The sequence below is a fragment of the Bombina bombina genome, chromosome 3 (assembly GCF_027579735.1).
Source record: "Bombina bombina isolate aBomBom1 chromosome 3, aBomBom1.pri, whole genome shotgun sequence".
In the NCBI taxonomy this organism is placed as follows: domain Eukaryota; kingdom Metazoa; phylum Chordata; class Amphibia; order Anura; family Bombinatoridae; genus Bombina; species Bombina bombina.
In genome coordinates, this window is record NC_069501.1 from 451,280,073 (window position 1) to 451,296,893 (window position 16,821).

A 16,821-nucleotide genomic window follows, 5' to 3' on the forward strand; every position below is an offset into this window, starting at 1 on the left:
AGAGGTGTACTGTTTTCCCTCCTTGTAAATCTCACATTTGATGATGGACCACAGGTTCTCAATGGGGTTCAGATCAGGTGAACAAGGAGGCCATGTCATTAGATTTTCTTCTTTTATACCCTTTCTTGCCAGCTACGCTGTGGAGTACTTGGACGCGTGTGATGGAGCATTGTCCTGCATGAAAATCATGTTTTTCTTGAAGGATGCAGACTTCTTCCTGTACCACTGCTTGAAGAAGGTGTCTTCCAGAAACTGGCAGTAGGACTGGGAGTTGAGCTTGACTCCATCCTCAACCCGAAAAGGCCCCACAAGCTCATCTTTGATGATACCAGCCCAAACCAGTACTCCACCTCCACCTTGCTGGCGTCTGAGTCGGACTGGAGCTCTCTGCCCTTTACCAATCCAGCCACGGGCCCATCCATCTGGCCCATCAAGACTCACTCTCATTTCATCAGTCCATAAAACCTTAGAAAAATCAGTCTTGAGATATTTCTTGGCCCAGTCTTGACGTTTCAGCTTGTGTGTCTTGTTCAGTGGTGGTCGTCTTTCAGCCTTTCTTACCTTGGCCATGTCTCTGAGTATTGCACACCTTGTGCTTTTGGGCACTCCAGTGATGTTGCAGCTCTGAAATATGGCCAAACTGGTGGCAAGTGGCATCTTGGCAGCTGCACGCTTGACTTTTCTCAGTTCATGGGCAGTTATTTTGCGCCTTGGTTTTTCCACACGCTTCTTGTGACCCTGTTGACTATTTTGAATGAAATGCTTGATTGTTCGATGATCACGCTTCAGAAGCTTTGCAATTTTAAGAGTGCTGCATCCCTCTGCAAGATATCTCCCTATTTTTGACTTTTCTGAGCCTGTCAAGTCCTTCTTTTGACCCATTTTGCCAAAGGAAAGGAAGTTGCCTAATAATTATGCACACCTGATATAGGGTGTTGATGTCATTAGACCACACCCCTTCTCATTACAGAGATGCACATCACCTAATATGCTTAATTGGTAGTAGGCTTTCTAGCCTATACAGCTTGGAGTAAGACAACATGCATAAAGAGGATGATGTGGTCAAAATACTCATTTGCCTAATAATTCTGCACTCCCTGTATATATATGTATATATATATATATATATATATATATATATATATAGTGTTTTTTTTTTTTTTAAAAACTCACTGATTGCTATATTGTTCTCAGTAACTTTTAGAAAAGCAAAGGGACAAAGTTATTTACAATGCATGATACACTTTGCAGCACCCTCTAGTGAAAACTGAGGTATTTACACAATGATTACAAATATTACCTGTTATAAGATGGCATAGATCTACATATGTGTGTGAAAATATAGACAATTGTAAGTTATTATACACTAAAAGCAGAGTAATCCTGATTTGTATTGGCAGTAATATTTTATTTGTAAAGTGCGCACCCTACTCCACGAGGAAAGGGCTGTGACCCCGAAAAGTCACTGTTTTTTCACTAATAAATTGCTAAGAGAAATCTTGGAGTGCTGTGGACTTCCTTTTATTCCTGTCTACTGTTTGGGAACTCATCAGTGTCCTCTAGTCATACATACACCCCTCCTCTGCAGTGCTGTACCCTTTTGTGTTCTTCTTCTCTATTACTTTCTATAGGAGACATCTCACAACTCGCAGGTACAGACCCCTTTTTTACAGAATTCCGAGGTCAGCCCCATTCAACCATGTCTAACCCTGCAACATTTATAGAATCTAGTCATAAGTGAGTTAAAAATCAAAATAAAAAAAAATATTTTATCCAGTAAACTTTATTTATATATAACAATAGTACAAAGTGGGTCCTTGGCTTGCAAAATAGGAGTTGTTTCATATTTACAATAGGTACACAATAATATATTAAAATAATAAGAAAACTTTTTTTGTTTCAGAACTTTTTTTTTAAATAATTAAAACTTTCTTACAATTTGTTTTCACGACACTGGTAAAAATGACAGAAAGCAGGTCAAACATAAAAAATAATAGACAAAGCAACAGACACAGAACTCTATCATACAGAAGTGCAGTGGCATTGGAGGGACCCCCAAAGTTTAGACTCTGCAATCTGATAGGTTGGTTTGGTTAGTTATAGAAATGTCATCAGCTGTAAAGTAAATAAAGCCCAGTGTGGAATAATGTGGTGTGAACTCTCCAGGTTTTGGCACAGGGTGTTTGTAAGAAACTTCTAAATAATCTAAATTTTACCCCCCACTAAATATAATCTATATGAGTTGAGCTATAGCTAATTGTGGGCAAAAAGACAAGGATATCCAAAATGAGACACTTAAGGAATATCCTAAGAAGTTGGATGTAATGGGAATGTACATATTTTAAATAACATAGGAGTGACTGATGACCATCCAAAAACATTCTGCATTGGTAGATGACAAAAAAGATAGTACACTGTAAAATGATAGGACAGGAGACCACCAGTCACTCGTATAACACTTGGCGCAAAAGAGCTCACCAACTAGCGTTTTGCACTCAGTGCTAAGGATCACTTTGCAGAAAATGTAGTGGGGGCTTTGGTTTGTAGTTACAGAAAAGAAATGTGGATTATACTAGCAAATTAGTTTTGTATGAATTAAACACTTTTTATGGAGAAGATACATGGCCTAGCTTTTAGCAGACCAAGAAATCCATGGAAAAAGATGGTAGATTTTAGGACCTCATGAGTGTCTTTTTCAAATATAATCATCACAACATTGGAGCTCCAACTGGTATCTCAACATAAATCGCATTATAGCAAATAATAACCATATCAGATTCATTATCACATTCTACTGGTTCTAAAAAAATATTCTCTCAGACTATACTGCTTGTATGGGTGATTTTTTCTAGACTTTAACTAGTTTGTTTTGTTAATAAATTAATAGGTGACTATATAGCAGAAGACACGTCGCATCTTGTTGACCACTGTACAATCAGCAACTAAGGAATGTTGTTAAAAGCAATATGTAGAACATCAAAATAACACATTTATGAAGAGAAGCAAATAATCTGAGACTGTAAATTAAAAACCAAGAACAATAAAAAATAAATATCCATAGCTAGTTCAAGTAATAGCTGTTGTAAACATATCATTGTAAGAAACAAATTTACGGGCAAAACATTTGACCAGACACCAAACAAGTAGCAGGAAATGGCAGATAATGCACGGCACATTAGATGACCCAAGGGTAAAGTTGAGAGAATAGGTGACAAAATCCTTTTAAGCAATAAACCTGTATGAATGAAAGGCCTTAATGTCTTTACACGGCTAGTCTTATATGTATCCATGGAGATAAAATGAATATCGAGGGCCTATTATAGTTGCAGTATGTTCATTTCTACATAGGTTTATTTATTTTACAATTAGCTCATTCTTATTAACCATAGGCTAACATTGAGTAAATTCCTACCATTGAATATGCCTATCCAGGGTAACAAAACTTTAAATGTTCTGCAATAACATATGGTGCATAACCACTAATATAAGATGAAATCACCCCTGCTCTGTTATATAGCACAGGAAGTTCTATTTTGAAATGGATGTAGACCATTATCTTTACAATATCACAATACTACCTTTTATGTGCGTATAAAAATACATTTGGGTTCTATCTTGCAGTAAATGTAAAAATACTTACGAGCATACCATTTGACATTTAAGACTAATAAGAATTACGTCAGTAACACACACTGTTCTTGCATAAGAGGAAGGTGTCACTAATTTTAATAACATGAATTTACGTAATTAATTGGCCCTCATAAAGACCGTTCCCTGAGAGGGTCCTACTGCATAATATTGTAAATGAAAGACAAATGTGATGAACAAAATTTACGGTAACTCTCGACAAGGATTTAAACATTAACAATAACTAACAATACAATTGTAAATTGAAAAATGTAATTCTTATTCTAAGATAATCAGGTGTCTGCAAAACTGAAGTCGCCTCGTTGTTTTTTCCTTGAATTTAGCAAATCTGGTAATGCTTTTTGGTCTAAGCGTGACCAAGTTTTGCAATCAAACAAAGTCTAAACTTTTCATCTTCAAAAGTTGTCTATCTTGGCCAGAAGACAAACATTTTAAAATAAAATATCTCTTAATACGTATCTCTTAAGCCAGTAGCTTACCAGTTGGTATGTGGATGACAACACATATTAATTATCGGTTTCGAAATGTAACTAACATTGTATTGGCTGTTAAAACTTAATTTATTTAGATTTGACTTTGACTCAGAGGCATATTTAGATTTAGTGTTGTCCAAGACACTGGGACATTTGCTGCCTCCTGTCCCTCACCTAATTTTTGCCTTACATATGTCTTGAAAATGAATGTCATTGGAACATGGAATGGTTATCCCCTGCGATCATAAGTCTATGCAATAGAAATGCTCCTCAAAATGTGCTGCCTCCATAAACCCTTCTGCCATAGGCAAAGGCCTAGTTGGCCTACAAAAAAATATGCCCCTACTTTGAGGATGTGTAGTGTTTATAAAATTTGTATTAATGTTAGTCTTTCTTGGCACATATAATTGGCTTTTATGATAAAAATAAAAACATATTTTTAAGAAAAGGCCCATATTTAGAAATGATAAAATGTCATGTTTACCAACATTTAAAATAACAGTAGAGCATAAAATCAAGTGCTTCTGTTCCGTGGGCTTGATCTAACGTTCTGTTTGATATTCCCAAATGCCAACCCAAAGAAAGCATGGCTATGATATTACCAAAAATTAGGTAAATTATAACAAGTTACAGTTTTAATTTTTAATCTGCTTTTCTTTCTTCATTTTGTCTTCTTTTAGGTGTGACATCTTGATGGAAATAATGTTGGGAGAGTAGACATGAGAATGACTTTGATTTGTTTTTGCGCATTAGTTATCTGAAGCACTTCCACTGATAAGTATATTACTGAAAAAAAAAGTCTTTAGTTCTGCCCTTGGTCACATCTGAGGTAAACAATGGAATGAAATGAATAGTGAAGGCTCAGTAAACATAAAATCTTATGAAAAAATACTTTACTCTGAGGAAAGCGTAATTGAAATAGCTGGTGTATCTGAAGTAACTGTCAATAGAACTGCATGGAAGTTTAGGGTTCACTATCCATCAATAAGCAAGGTGATTGTGGTAGCATGTTGGACACTACCCCAGATTGCCACTGTTCATTTGTTTTTACAAAAAAAAACTTGAAAGCAATCCAATGAACCGGTGCAAAAAATGCCAAAATTGTCTGGTTGATAATGATAAAATCTAAAACATCATTTTAAAATTTCCCTTTGTTTTCCCAACCAGGCATGAAAATAATGTTCTCTTTCCCTTATTTGACCCCCAAAAATACCAATAAATAATAATTAAAAAATAATGAGTCTGTTGAAGAGAAAACAAGCTAATCAATCAACCAAACCAACAAACAAACAAACAGAGCAATCAAGTCTTTTCTTGTTTTGTAGTCTTAATTTACATTAGAACATGCAATCAGCAGCCTGTCAGGCTCATGGAAATTCCTTTGTAGTCTTCAAATACAAGGAATTACGTCCGTTGAACAGGTTCGACTGCTTTCTTTGTTTCTGAGAGTGCCAAGCTACTGTAAGTCCTATTAATGATTCCTGTAGGTGTTCACAGTTGGAAGGAAAGTGCTGGGAATCCTGATCCTCTATTTTGAGTCTCTGTCAGGAGTCTCTCCCCTTTCTGTGGTCATCAGGAATCAGTAAAGTTCAGCTGTCAAAACTCATAGCTCCTATAAGTTGCTCGACTTTGTAGGCTAAACGGTGTCGACGCCCCTGCTCATCCTGTTCCAAGGCTGTGATGAGCTGTTGCAGAAAAGAAAGTGGTGTTATATTAAGGCTGAGAAACAAATTAGTAGAGAGACTTCTTAGAAAATCTCGCCTAAGACGTGAGGTTTTGAATATCAGGCCCTAAGGCACTATAAAGGGGAAAAGGTACAAACTATTACACTATTACTTAAAAGGATATTAAAGACAACATTTAGTGCTGCCACAGAATGTTTACTTGCATATAATAAAAAACAATTACAGTTTAAAAAGGACGTTAAAAACCTCTTGCTTTTGTGAAAGATTGTGTATGTCCCACAATCCCTAAGCCAAAAGCAAATACTGTAACTTAGAAATGCTGCAAATTTGGAAAACTTAGGTTACAGATATCGCCTTTCTATGCAGTGTGGGACAAAGCACAGTTTTTACACAAAAAGAACAAGTATTAAATGTGCCTTTAGTGCTTTAAAAGCATTTTTGTGTAGATCTTTTCTAATGCCATGCTTAACTGCTGATTTATACAACCAAATACCTTTAATATTCCTTTGACCGTGCATATATTAGTATATTTGTATACACCATTGCATACTTTTTATATGTATAAAAGGACAAAGAAAATATGTGTTACCATCAAAACGAAGTAATATCAAAAGCTATGGAAGAGAATGATTACAAGAATGACTTGAAGCCTACCTAGATTAAATTACATTTGGAGAAATATTAACAAGATATGACACTTCCTCTAGTAATGGTGGCACCATGTTGAAATCTAGCCTTCACTGTATATCAGTGCTGTTGTCTTTATACATGTGCATCATTCATATACCTGCAGTGTCATAGATTCCAAAATGGTGGCACTCATAGTTAGAGGGAGGTACATGAAATGTACTTAGGGGTAGAATTATTAATGGTCCAGCGGACATGATTCGCATTTTCTGGTGAAATGCTTGTGCAATGCTGGCCCCTGCTCACTGGTGGCCAATCAGCCGCTAGCAGAGGCCTTCAATCATCCTGATCGTATCGGAATGATTTCAGTCCGCCACCTAAAAGGTTAAGAAGCAGCTTCTTAACTTCCATTTCTGAGGGACCAGAAACGATGGGGCGTTGATGCAGCATACGCTCCTTTAACAGCAATTTATGTTGGTTGAGTCCAGCTACTGACCTCTACACTGTATTTACTGACGTATGAGTAGATCTCGTTTAGTGCACTCAACATGTTGAATTCTGCTGCATGCATGCGAGACTGCTCTGCGAGGTAGGCGTTCATATCCTGGTCACTGATGGCTGGTAGCTTGGCAATGTCAGCATAATATCTTTTAAAGAAAAGAACAAAGAAAGTTTAATGTTAGGACATTTGTTATTATGATGAAATAAACCTTCAAGCATATTTAGTATAGTATATAGCCTCAAGGCAGAACATGCTGTGATCTGATATGTCATTGAAGTAAATGCAGCTTGTCTTTGCAGTGCTGCTCCACATCAGGCTGTTCTTTTCAAAAAGTGCTGTGCTCTGGCTTCACTGTGTAAGTTTAACAGAGTGCAGCCAGAGCAAAGCGCTATTTGAGGAAAACAGTTAACTAGAGAGCAGTGTAGAAAAGTGTCTCTCAGGGATTTTTTTCAAACCCAATCCCTAGCATTTCTAAATCTGCAAAGCTGTGACTCCTGAATGCAAGACATTGTTGTGAGCAATGCACCTTTTTATTACTATATTTTTACCTTATAATTATGTGATGTTAGACCAAGGGCAAATGAAAGAAACTTATTCAAGAGACATTTTAAAAACTTAAAAGGATATGAAACCCAAATTTTCTCTCATGATTCAGACAGAGAATGTAATTTTAAACAACTTTCTAATTTACTTCCATTATCAAATTTTCTTTGTTCTCTTGGTATCTTTTGATGAAAGGCAGGGACATATGCCCATTTCTGGAGTACTATATGACAGCTGTTTTGCAAGAATGCTATTCCTTTGCAAAAGCACTAGATGGCAGCACTATTTCCAGCAGTACTCCAGATGCCTACCGGGAAACTTTTTTTAAAATGCTATGCTCTGTCTGAATCACAGAAGACATTTTTGGGGTTTTATATCCCTTTAACACATTTTTTTTTTTTTTCCTCTGCAGCTGATTTGCCATTTAATTTTCAACTGTTGCAATATATAACACAACTTTAAAAATTAAATGTTTCTCCAGTTAATCAACACATTGCAATTTTGCTGATGCTTTGGTATAACTGCCTAATTTAAAATGTCATTTAATTTCAAAATGATTGCAGACTTCTGCCTCTTGGCTATATAGTAAGTATATCGATGTAACAAAGATAACGCTGAAAGCATATTTCACCACGACATGGATTCATTGGGATAGATTTATCAATGTCCGCCGCACATCGATAAATGCTGACAGCATATGCTGTCGGCATTTAACATTGCACAAGCATTTTGTGGGAAATGCTTGTGCAATGCCGACCTCTGCACATTTGCGGCCAATCGCCCGTTAGCAGGGGGCATCAATCAACTCAAACGTATCCGATCAGGCTGATTGCTGTCCGTCTCCTCAGATGTGGCGGACGAGTTAAGGAGCAGCTGTCTTATGACCGCTGCTTCTTAACTTACGTTTCCAGCGATCTGGAAAGTACGGGGGTAGATAGAAGCCTCCGCTGCTTGGTAAATCTACCCCATAATCTAAAGCTAGAGAGTAGTAGGCAGAGCCTACCCAGGTTTTCTCTTCAACAAGAGATTCAGAGAGAACAAAGACATTTTTTTATAATAGAAGTAAATTTAAACGTTCTATATGAATAATTACGTTTTAATTTTTACTTTACTGTCTTTTTAAAAGAAAGAACAATTGATGTATGGAAAATAATTTCAACAGACGTGGTAATGACGTATACTGTAAGGGAAATAGAAAATGCTGTGGATGTGCATAACACTATCCTGAGAATTAATTAAAGGGACATGAAACCCAAATACTTTTGATACAGATAGAGCATATGATTTTGTTCTCTTGGGTTCCTTGTTTTAAAAGGATACCTAGGTAGGCTCAGGAGCCACTGATTGGTGGCTGCACATATATGACACATATATGTTATTGGCTCTCCCAATGCATTCAGATAGCTCCCAGTAGTGCATTGCTGATTCTTTGACAAAGGATACCAAGAAAATGAAGCATATTAGAAGTGAAATGGAAAGTTGTTCAAAATTAAATTCCCTATCTGAATCATGTCCCTTAAAGGGACACTGAACCCAAATTTTTTCTTGTGTGATTCAGATAGAGCATGCAATTTTAAGCAACTTTCTAATTTACTCCTATTAACAATTTTTCTTCGTTATCTTGCTATCTTTATTTGAAAAAGAAGGCATCTAAGCTTTTTTATGAGTTCAGACCCTGGACAGCACTTTTTTATTGGTGGATGAATTTATCCACCAATTGGCAAGAACAACCCAGGTTGTTCACCAAAAATGGGCCGGCATCTAAACTTACATTCTTGCATTTCAAATAAAGATACCAAGAGAATGAAGACCATGGCCTCTAGTTATCAAGCTCCGTAAGGAGCTTGATGGCACCTGTTTCTGGCGAGTCTTCAGACTCGCCAGAAACAGCAGTTATGAAGCAGCTGTCACAAAGACCGCTGCTCCAGTACGATCGGGTTGATTGACACCCCCCTGCTGGAAGCCTATTGGCCGCGAGTCTGCAGGGGGCGGCGTTGCACCAGCAGCTCTTGTGAGCTGCTGGTGCAATGCTGAATACGGCGAGCGTATTGCTCGCCGTATTCAGCGAGGTCTGTCAGAGCTGATCCACACTGTCGGATCAGGTCCGACAGACCTCGATAACTTGGGGATAATGTGATAATAGGTAAATTAGAAAGTTGCTTAAAATGTCATGCTCTATCTGAATCACAAAAGAAAAAATTTGGGTTCAATGTCCCTTTAAGCTTGTACAGGTAAAGGAAAAATGGGCCAACTTGATGGGCCTTGTGGTTTTTAAAAAAAACAAAAAAAACGGTTTCTTTAATGATCAGTAATCGACTGCTTACTGATTTTTATTTGGCTTTTTTATCTGGACAGTCAAAATTAATCTTTCATGATTTGGATAGCGCATGCAAGGAGCTTGACAAAGACTTTTGGAAACGCGTTGCTCAGTAACCCAGTACCCTATAGAGAGCAACAGAGGCTTCTGTAGTGAGTGCGTGCTGCACATTGATTGCCACTGCACTGCACCTGAACGGACACAAGCCGGTGTGCTAATGGACTGTTCCAATAAATAAGCAGTGTGAGACTTATCTACGGATTGATTCACAGACTTCACTTTGCTGTGTAACGGACCCATCTGCTATTTGGGACGCTTAACAGACTTCTATACTGTGAGTACAGATTGTGCATTATTTGCCTAATACTGTGACACCACATAAGGAGGTTTGGCCGCGAGTCTGCAGGGGGCGGCGTTGCACCAGCAGCTCTTGTGAGCTGCTGGTGCAATGCTGAATACGGCGAGCGTATTGCTTGCCGTATTCAGCGAGGTCTGTCGGACTTGATCCGCACTGTCGGATGAGGTCCGACAGACCTTGATAACTTGGGGCCAGTAGTTGAATCATATACCTTGTATTTTGACTTGCATGTGCCTTTAAGATTAATAATTGAGCTGGTGCTTTAGTATAATGTCAAGATCACGTGAATATCCCCCGAGTGCTGAACATATTTTGCATAAATATTCTAAGTATGAACAATTACACCTTGAGTTTATCCGTTTATTCCGTTTATTATGCTCTTTACTATTATCTGTGGTAATGGTGACGCTTACCTCTCCACCCAGTTCTTGTAGTTGGGGATGTCCTTGGCATACAGCAGCTTGTTACTAGGAGAGTCTTTGCCTAGTCGATGTTCTGAGGTGGAACAAGAGTCCATGAAAGTTTGCGCAACGACAGAAAGGCAGGCATCCGTAATGCTTCCTTTATGTATGTCAAACACAAATTGCGGGTTCTTGATGACGTTCACCCAAAACCGTAGCGGTAGGCTAGATATAAAAACATAATAAATGAATGGCACTGCAGTTATCTCCTATTCCCAAGTCATCATCTTGCTCATGCCCACCTCCTTACCAATTACTTTTCCATGTGTGCCTCACGTCAGTGTCGTAAATACTGTGTCTGTCAGCCTGCTCATCCAGGAAGTCAAACATATACTTAATGGCGAGGGGGAGGGCACTGCCTCGGTGCACAGTGCTAAACAGGGTCTCAAATAAATCATCAACAAATTTTTGCAGGGTGCCCTGTGGTTGAAAAGAGACGTACAGGATAAGGATCTCTCACATTTTGTTAAGTGATACAAAATATAGATTGCAAGTTCACTAGTCTAGTTTCTCATTGTTCTGGCTAATATAATACAATGGTTTAAAGTGTGCTAGACGTAATAAACATCTGGAATATAACTAGAGAAGAACCTACTTACCTTAGTGGCCAATAGTCGTGTCAAGTAGATTTCAGAAACCATCTTGCTTCCACGATCGCCCTCTTTCTGGTCTCCATGCTCATGGTTCTTTACAAGATGCCAAACTTTGACTCCACTCTCTAGATCTGGCGTTATCATGGGAGCTCGTGAGCGAAGGCTATCAGGGCTTCCCGTATAACGGAATGTAGAATCTGCAAAACAACGGAAAAACTAAATTATAAAAACTGTACAGGCTGATCAGTTCAAAAGCTCATTTATTTCTGTTCTTAACTAGCCACAGCAAAGCTTATGAAATTAACATTTATTTTCTGACCAATTTCAAAGTTAGTTCCATTGCTCTTTCCCCTGCATCATATGACAGCAATCAGTCAATCACAGAATGTATATATTCTGTGAATTCTGCCACATGCTCAGTAGGTGATGGTGCCTCAGAAAGTGTGCATATAAAAATATTGCATATTTAAATAATAGAAGTGAATTAGATAGTTGTTTATAATTGTGTGCTCTATCTGAATCACGGAAGTTTAATTTTGACTTTAGTGGTCCTTTAACAAAAAAGGGGGAAGAAAGAAAGAGTGAAAGACAATGCTGCCGTACTGGTAGTTGCCAACTGGTTTTAACTTATACTGCAATCTACTTTATTTGTGTAAATGGAAAAAAAAGCACATAGAAACAGAACAGTGTGTTGTATTGTTCAGGAAATGATCCTTCTTATTCATTTCTACACAATTATATTTACTACCATTTGCACAATGCACTTGTTAATGAAAGAATGATACAAATGCTTCTTATTTTCAGCCTTTGCAAACCATTCTCGGACACAGTTTTATTACACTGTCTTTCGCGAGCTACATGAAAATGATGCATGCGTCTAGTGCACAAAATTTAATCCTCTGTCTCTACTAAATTGGACCACTGAGTATTATTCTGCATAAAAAAAGTGCAAAAACAGTCGATCTTACATTTTAATTAACCAGGTCAGCACTGCACAACATCTTAACGAACAGCAAGTTATATATGTAGGGTCTCGGAAGGATAGTACAAATACTTTTATTTGGTTTTCTTCCTTTTTTTAATTAAATTATCTATAATATCTTTCATGCCTTGAGTAAAGTAGTAAACGTTAATTTATTTATATATATATATATATATAACAATTTAGCCGTATTAGTCCAGTAGACAAGATGTCAAAATAACCAGAGTATTGCAGTACGCAATGATAACTTTTTTATTGGACTAACATGATATTTATAAGACAAGCTTTCGAGAGATTTCCCCTCGACTCTCTTCCTTTCTTCTCTTTCCTCTATATGCAAAGTATAGTGTGAGTATATATATATATATTTTAATAGATAGACAGATATAAATAGAGAGATACACATACATATACTCTACATAGCCCTACTAATTACTGAGTTCACACGTTTCACCACCGCACATTGCTACCGGGCGCATAAAATCCAGCACATTCTTACCGTATCTGCTAATTGATGTTCTGGAGATGCTGGCTGAAGCTGGGATATTGTAGGATGATGTTTGCTTGGGAACAAGGGCTACAACTGACCGGTCTGAGACCTATAAAGCAAAAAAAAAAAAAAAAAAGAATTGTGAGGTTTTGCTGACATCTGGTGGTCAGATACAGAGATTGCAAGAACATGAAAATTGTTATGAAAAGGCAATTCTTTATTTTCAAATATCATTAGAGCATTATTTGAATACTACTTTTATATTTGTCTTTTAGTTTTTAATAAGAGTTTTTCATACTTCCTATGAAAGAAGCATAAAGTATCAAACAGAATTATTAGTTTAAAATTCCACAAGAGTGTTACATTCTGGTAATGCATCTACGTCTCTAACAATCTGATTCTCAACGTTCATTTTAGTCCTAAAATAGCGTTATATTAATCAAAAGGTTATCTTAGCTGAAAAGAAAAGATAACTGTTAATCTATAGTTGCATATTCATCAAGGTATCTATAACGGCAGCCGGCTTTTCATGATTAATATCCACAATATAAATTAGGAAATGAACTTATCTACTTCACCAGAGGGAAAAAAAGAACCTTTGATGAATATACTCAATAGGTCATGATTCCACAAGGAAATGCCTGAGATTGTCATTATTTGCATTTCTGTAAAGCTGTCTTGCTTCATTGACACTACAATTTTGATAAGGTAGCTGGCACATAATTTTGCATTCTATGGATAAATTATACTTTTAATCAGCTCTAGTGAGGTATCTCCCTTGGTTCAGTAATATACTGCTGCCATTGTTTAAAACTAAAATGTTCCTTACCTATTAAACATATACTCATAACCGAGTTGTCTCACTATTTTGTACAGGGTCATGCCCCTGGCAGGTGTAACAAGGAAGGTGTTCCCATACCACTGGTACCAAGAGCTACCTAAAATATTACTCCTGATTTCTCAATTATCTATTTGGCTCTAAAGTGTGACAAAAAACTCTGCTTACCTGGTTCATTTTATTTATGTTAACCTCTGTGTACCCCATTGGGATGGTGATACTGGAAAAGGTAAGTGTACTCATTAAAGATGGTGACACCGGAAAGGGGACCAAGAAAAATAATTGGTGCAAGTCAGAACTCCCCATCTAAAGGGACACTGACAGCTCTGCCCTGCTTTACCTATCCTTTGTACAACTAGGTACCTCTCAAACCATGGATAGAAAGTCCACTCATGCTACCATCCCATCATGCTCCTGCCTTCAAAATGACTAAACCGTTACTCTGGCCCAAGACCACGCCCCATATTTTAAGATACCGCTTCCTAGCCTCTTGTTTGTGGGGTGTAGAAAAGAAATGCTGGCATGTACGAATAATTAGTTTACTTTTGTCTTATCTGAATATTGTAATTTAAATAGAAACAATATGATATCTTGATTGGTAAAACATATAGAGAATGAAAACATATGAATCCCATATAAAAAAGTTAAATGAATGAATATTTACTTTTTACCACTCATACCCACGCACATTTTATATTTTAGAATTACAAACTATCAACTAGATTATGAGTTTTGAGCGCTATAGAGAAATTAACGAACACAACAAAAGTTACGTTATTTAATTTCCTATAGCGCTGCCATTACAAGTTTTCAAACATACGCCTTTTGCGTGCGATATGGTTGCGTTGAGCTCCATACCGCACACAATCAGAGCGCTACTGAGACGTTTTCACCATAGACATCAATGGGGAGAGCCGGCCATAAAAAAACACATGAGATAGCGAAAACAAAAGTTCTGTAACGCAGCCCCATTGATGTCTATGGGGAAATTAAAATACTGTTTAAACCTAACACTTTAACATAAACCCTACGTCTAAACACCCCTAATCTGCTGCCCCCAACATCGCTGACTCCTGCCTAAGTTATTAACCCCTAATCTGCTGCTCCCGATATCGCCGCTACCTAAATACAATTATTAACCCCTAATCTGCTGCTCCCGGTATCGCCGCCACTATACTACATTTATTGACCCCTAAACTGCCAGTCCCCCACATAGCAACAAGCTAAATTAAACTATATTAACCCCGAAACCTAACCCCCCCTAACTTTAGCATAATTAAATTAGATTAAATTTACAATTATTAACTAAATAATTCCTATTTAAAACTAAATACATACTTACCTGTGAAATAAAACCTTAGATAGCTACAAAATAACTAATAGTTATATTGTAGCTAGCTTAGGTTTATTTTTTATTTCACAGGTAAGTTTGTATTTATTTTAACTAGGTAGACTAGTTAGTAAATAGTTATTAACTATTTACTAACTAAATAGTTAAAATAAATACAAACTTACCTGTGAAATAAAACCTAACCTGCCTTACACTAAAACCTACCATTACAAAAAATAAAAAACCTACCATTACAAAAAATAAAAAAAACTATCATTACAAAAAACCCGAAATTATCCAAAAAAATAAAGTTTAATCCTATTCTAATACCCTTAAAAAAACAAAAAAAACAAACACACCCCAAAATAAAAACCCCAACTCTAGAATAAACTACCAAGGGCCCTTTGTAGGGCATTGCCCTAAGTTAACAGCTCTTTTGCTACAAAAAAAACACCCCCTAGAAAAATACAATACACTAAATAACAAGCAAATTATCAAAAATACAAAAAAATATTACTATTCTAATACCCATTAAAAAAACAAAAAAACACCCGAAATAAAAAACTTAATCTAGAATAAACTACCAATGGCCCTTAAAAGGGCCTTTTGTAGGGCATTACCCTAAAGAGAACAGCTCTTTTAGTGAAAACAAATTACAAAGACCCACTAACATTACAAACCCCCACCTCCCCCAAACCCACAAAATAAAAAAAATATCTAAAAGCCTAAGCTACCCATTGCCCTGAAAAGGGCATTTGTATGGACATTGCCCTTAAAATGGCATTTAGCTCTTTTACTGCCCAGACCCTAAACTAAAAAAAAAAAAAAAACACCCAAAAAAGCCTTAAAAAAACCAAACACTAACCCCCGACGATCCACACAGTTGTTGAAGTCCCGCTTGAAGGATCTTCATCCAATTGACAAAGTCATCATCCATGCAGCAAGAAGTCTTCATCCAGACGGCCTCTTCTATCTTCATCCAGCCGGCCTCTTCTATCTTCATCCAGCCAGTGAAGTCATCATCCATGCAGCAAGAAGTCTTCATCCAGACGGCGCGGGTCCATCCACTTAGCCAATAGAATGAGAGCTGCTTAAATCCTATTGGCTGATTTGAACAGTCAATAGGATTTTAGCAGCCCTAATTCTTATTGGCTGATTCAAATTTTTCAGCCAATAGGAATGCAAGGGACACCATATTGAATTGTATCCCTTGCATTGAAGATTCAGTGTACGGCGGCAACCATATGAAGAGGATGCTCCACGCCGGATGTCTTCAGGATGGACCCGCTGCACCGACTGGATGAAGATTGAAGAGGCCGTCTGGATGAAGACTTCTTGCCACATGGATGATGACGTCTGCAGCTGAATGAAGATAGAAGAGGCCGTCAGGATGAAGACTTCATGCCGTATGGGGGTAAGGGCCATGCCCTTCCTCAGGATCGGCCTTTCAAGGCCAAAAATATTGGGCAAGCGGGACTTCAACAACTGTAAGTGGATCGTCGAGGGTTAGTGTTAGGTTTTTTTTTGTTTTTTTTTTAGTTTAGGGTCTGGGCAGTAAAAGAGCTAAATGCCCTTTTAAGGGCAATGCCCATACAAATGCCCTTTTCAGGGCAATGGGTAGCTTAGCTTATTTTAGATAGTTTTTTTTATTTGGGGGGTTGGTTGGGTGGTCAGTTTTACTGTTGGGGGGGGGGTGTTTGAAAAAATGTTTCCAGGTATAAGAGCTGATATCTTTGGGGCAATGCCCCACAACATTGGTAGTTTATTGTAGGCTAGGTTTTTTTTATTTTGGGTGGGCTTTTTTATTTTGATAGGGTTATTAGATTAGGTGTAATTCTTTTTTATTTTTGATAATTTGTTTGTTATTTTTCATAAATTAGTGTTTGTTTGTTTTGTAATTTAGTTAGTTTTTATTTTTTGTAATTAGATACTTTTTGTAGTGTTAGGATTTTTTTATTGGTAGTTTAGTTTTAT

The 16,821-nt window shown here is 37.2% G+C and overlaps 1 protein-coding gene across 2 annotated transcripts in view; it reads right to left on the bottom strand.

The window, feature by feature from the left end:
- Positions 1 to 1,765: 1,765 nt before the first annotated feature.
- PLXNA2 (plexin A2) overlaps positions 1,766 to 16,821 on the bottom strand; it is a 458,521-nt gene continuing 443,465 nt past the window's right edge. For both annotated transcript variants that reach the window (XM_053706686.1, XM_053706687.1), the window contains 6 exons: positions 12,689 to 12,788; positions 11,214 to 11,404; positions 10,865 to 11,034; positions 10,567 to 10,779; positions 6,930 to 7,080; positions 1,766 to 5,806 (listed from right to left, as the gene is read on the bottom strand). In XM_053706686.1, coding sequence (XP_053562661.1) covers positions 5,711 to 5,806; positions 6,930 to 7,080; positions 10,567 to 10,779; positions 10,865 to 11,034; positions 11,214 to 11,404; positions 12,689 to 12,788 — 921 coding nt within the window. In that variant the 3' untranslated portion in view covers positions 1,766 to 5,710. The remainder of the gene's footprint in view (positions 5,807 to 6,929; positions 7,081 to 10,566; positions 10,780 to 10,864; positions 11,035 to 11,213; positions 11,405 to 12,688; positions 12,789 to 16,821) is intronic.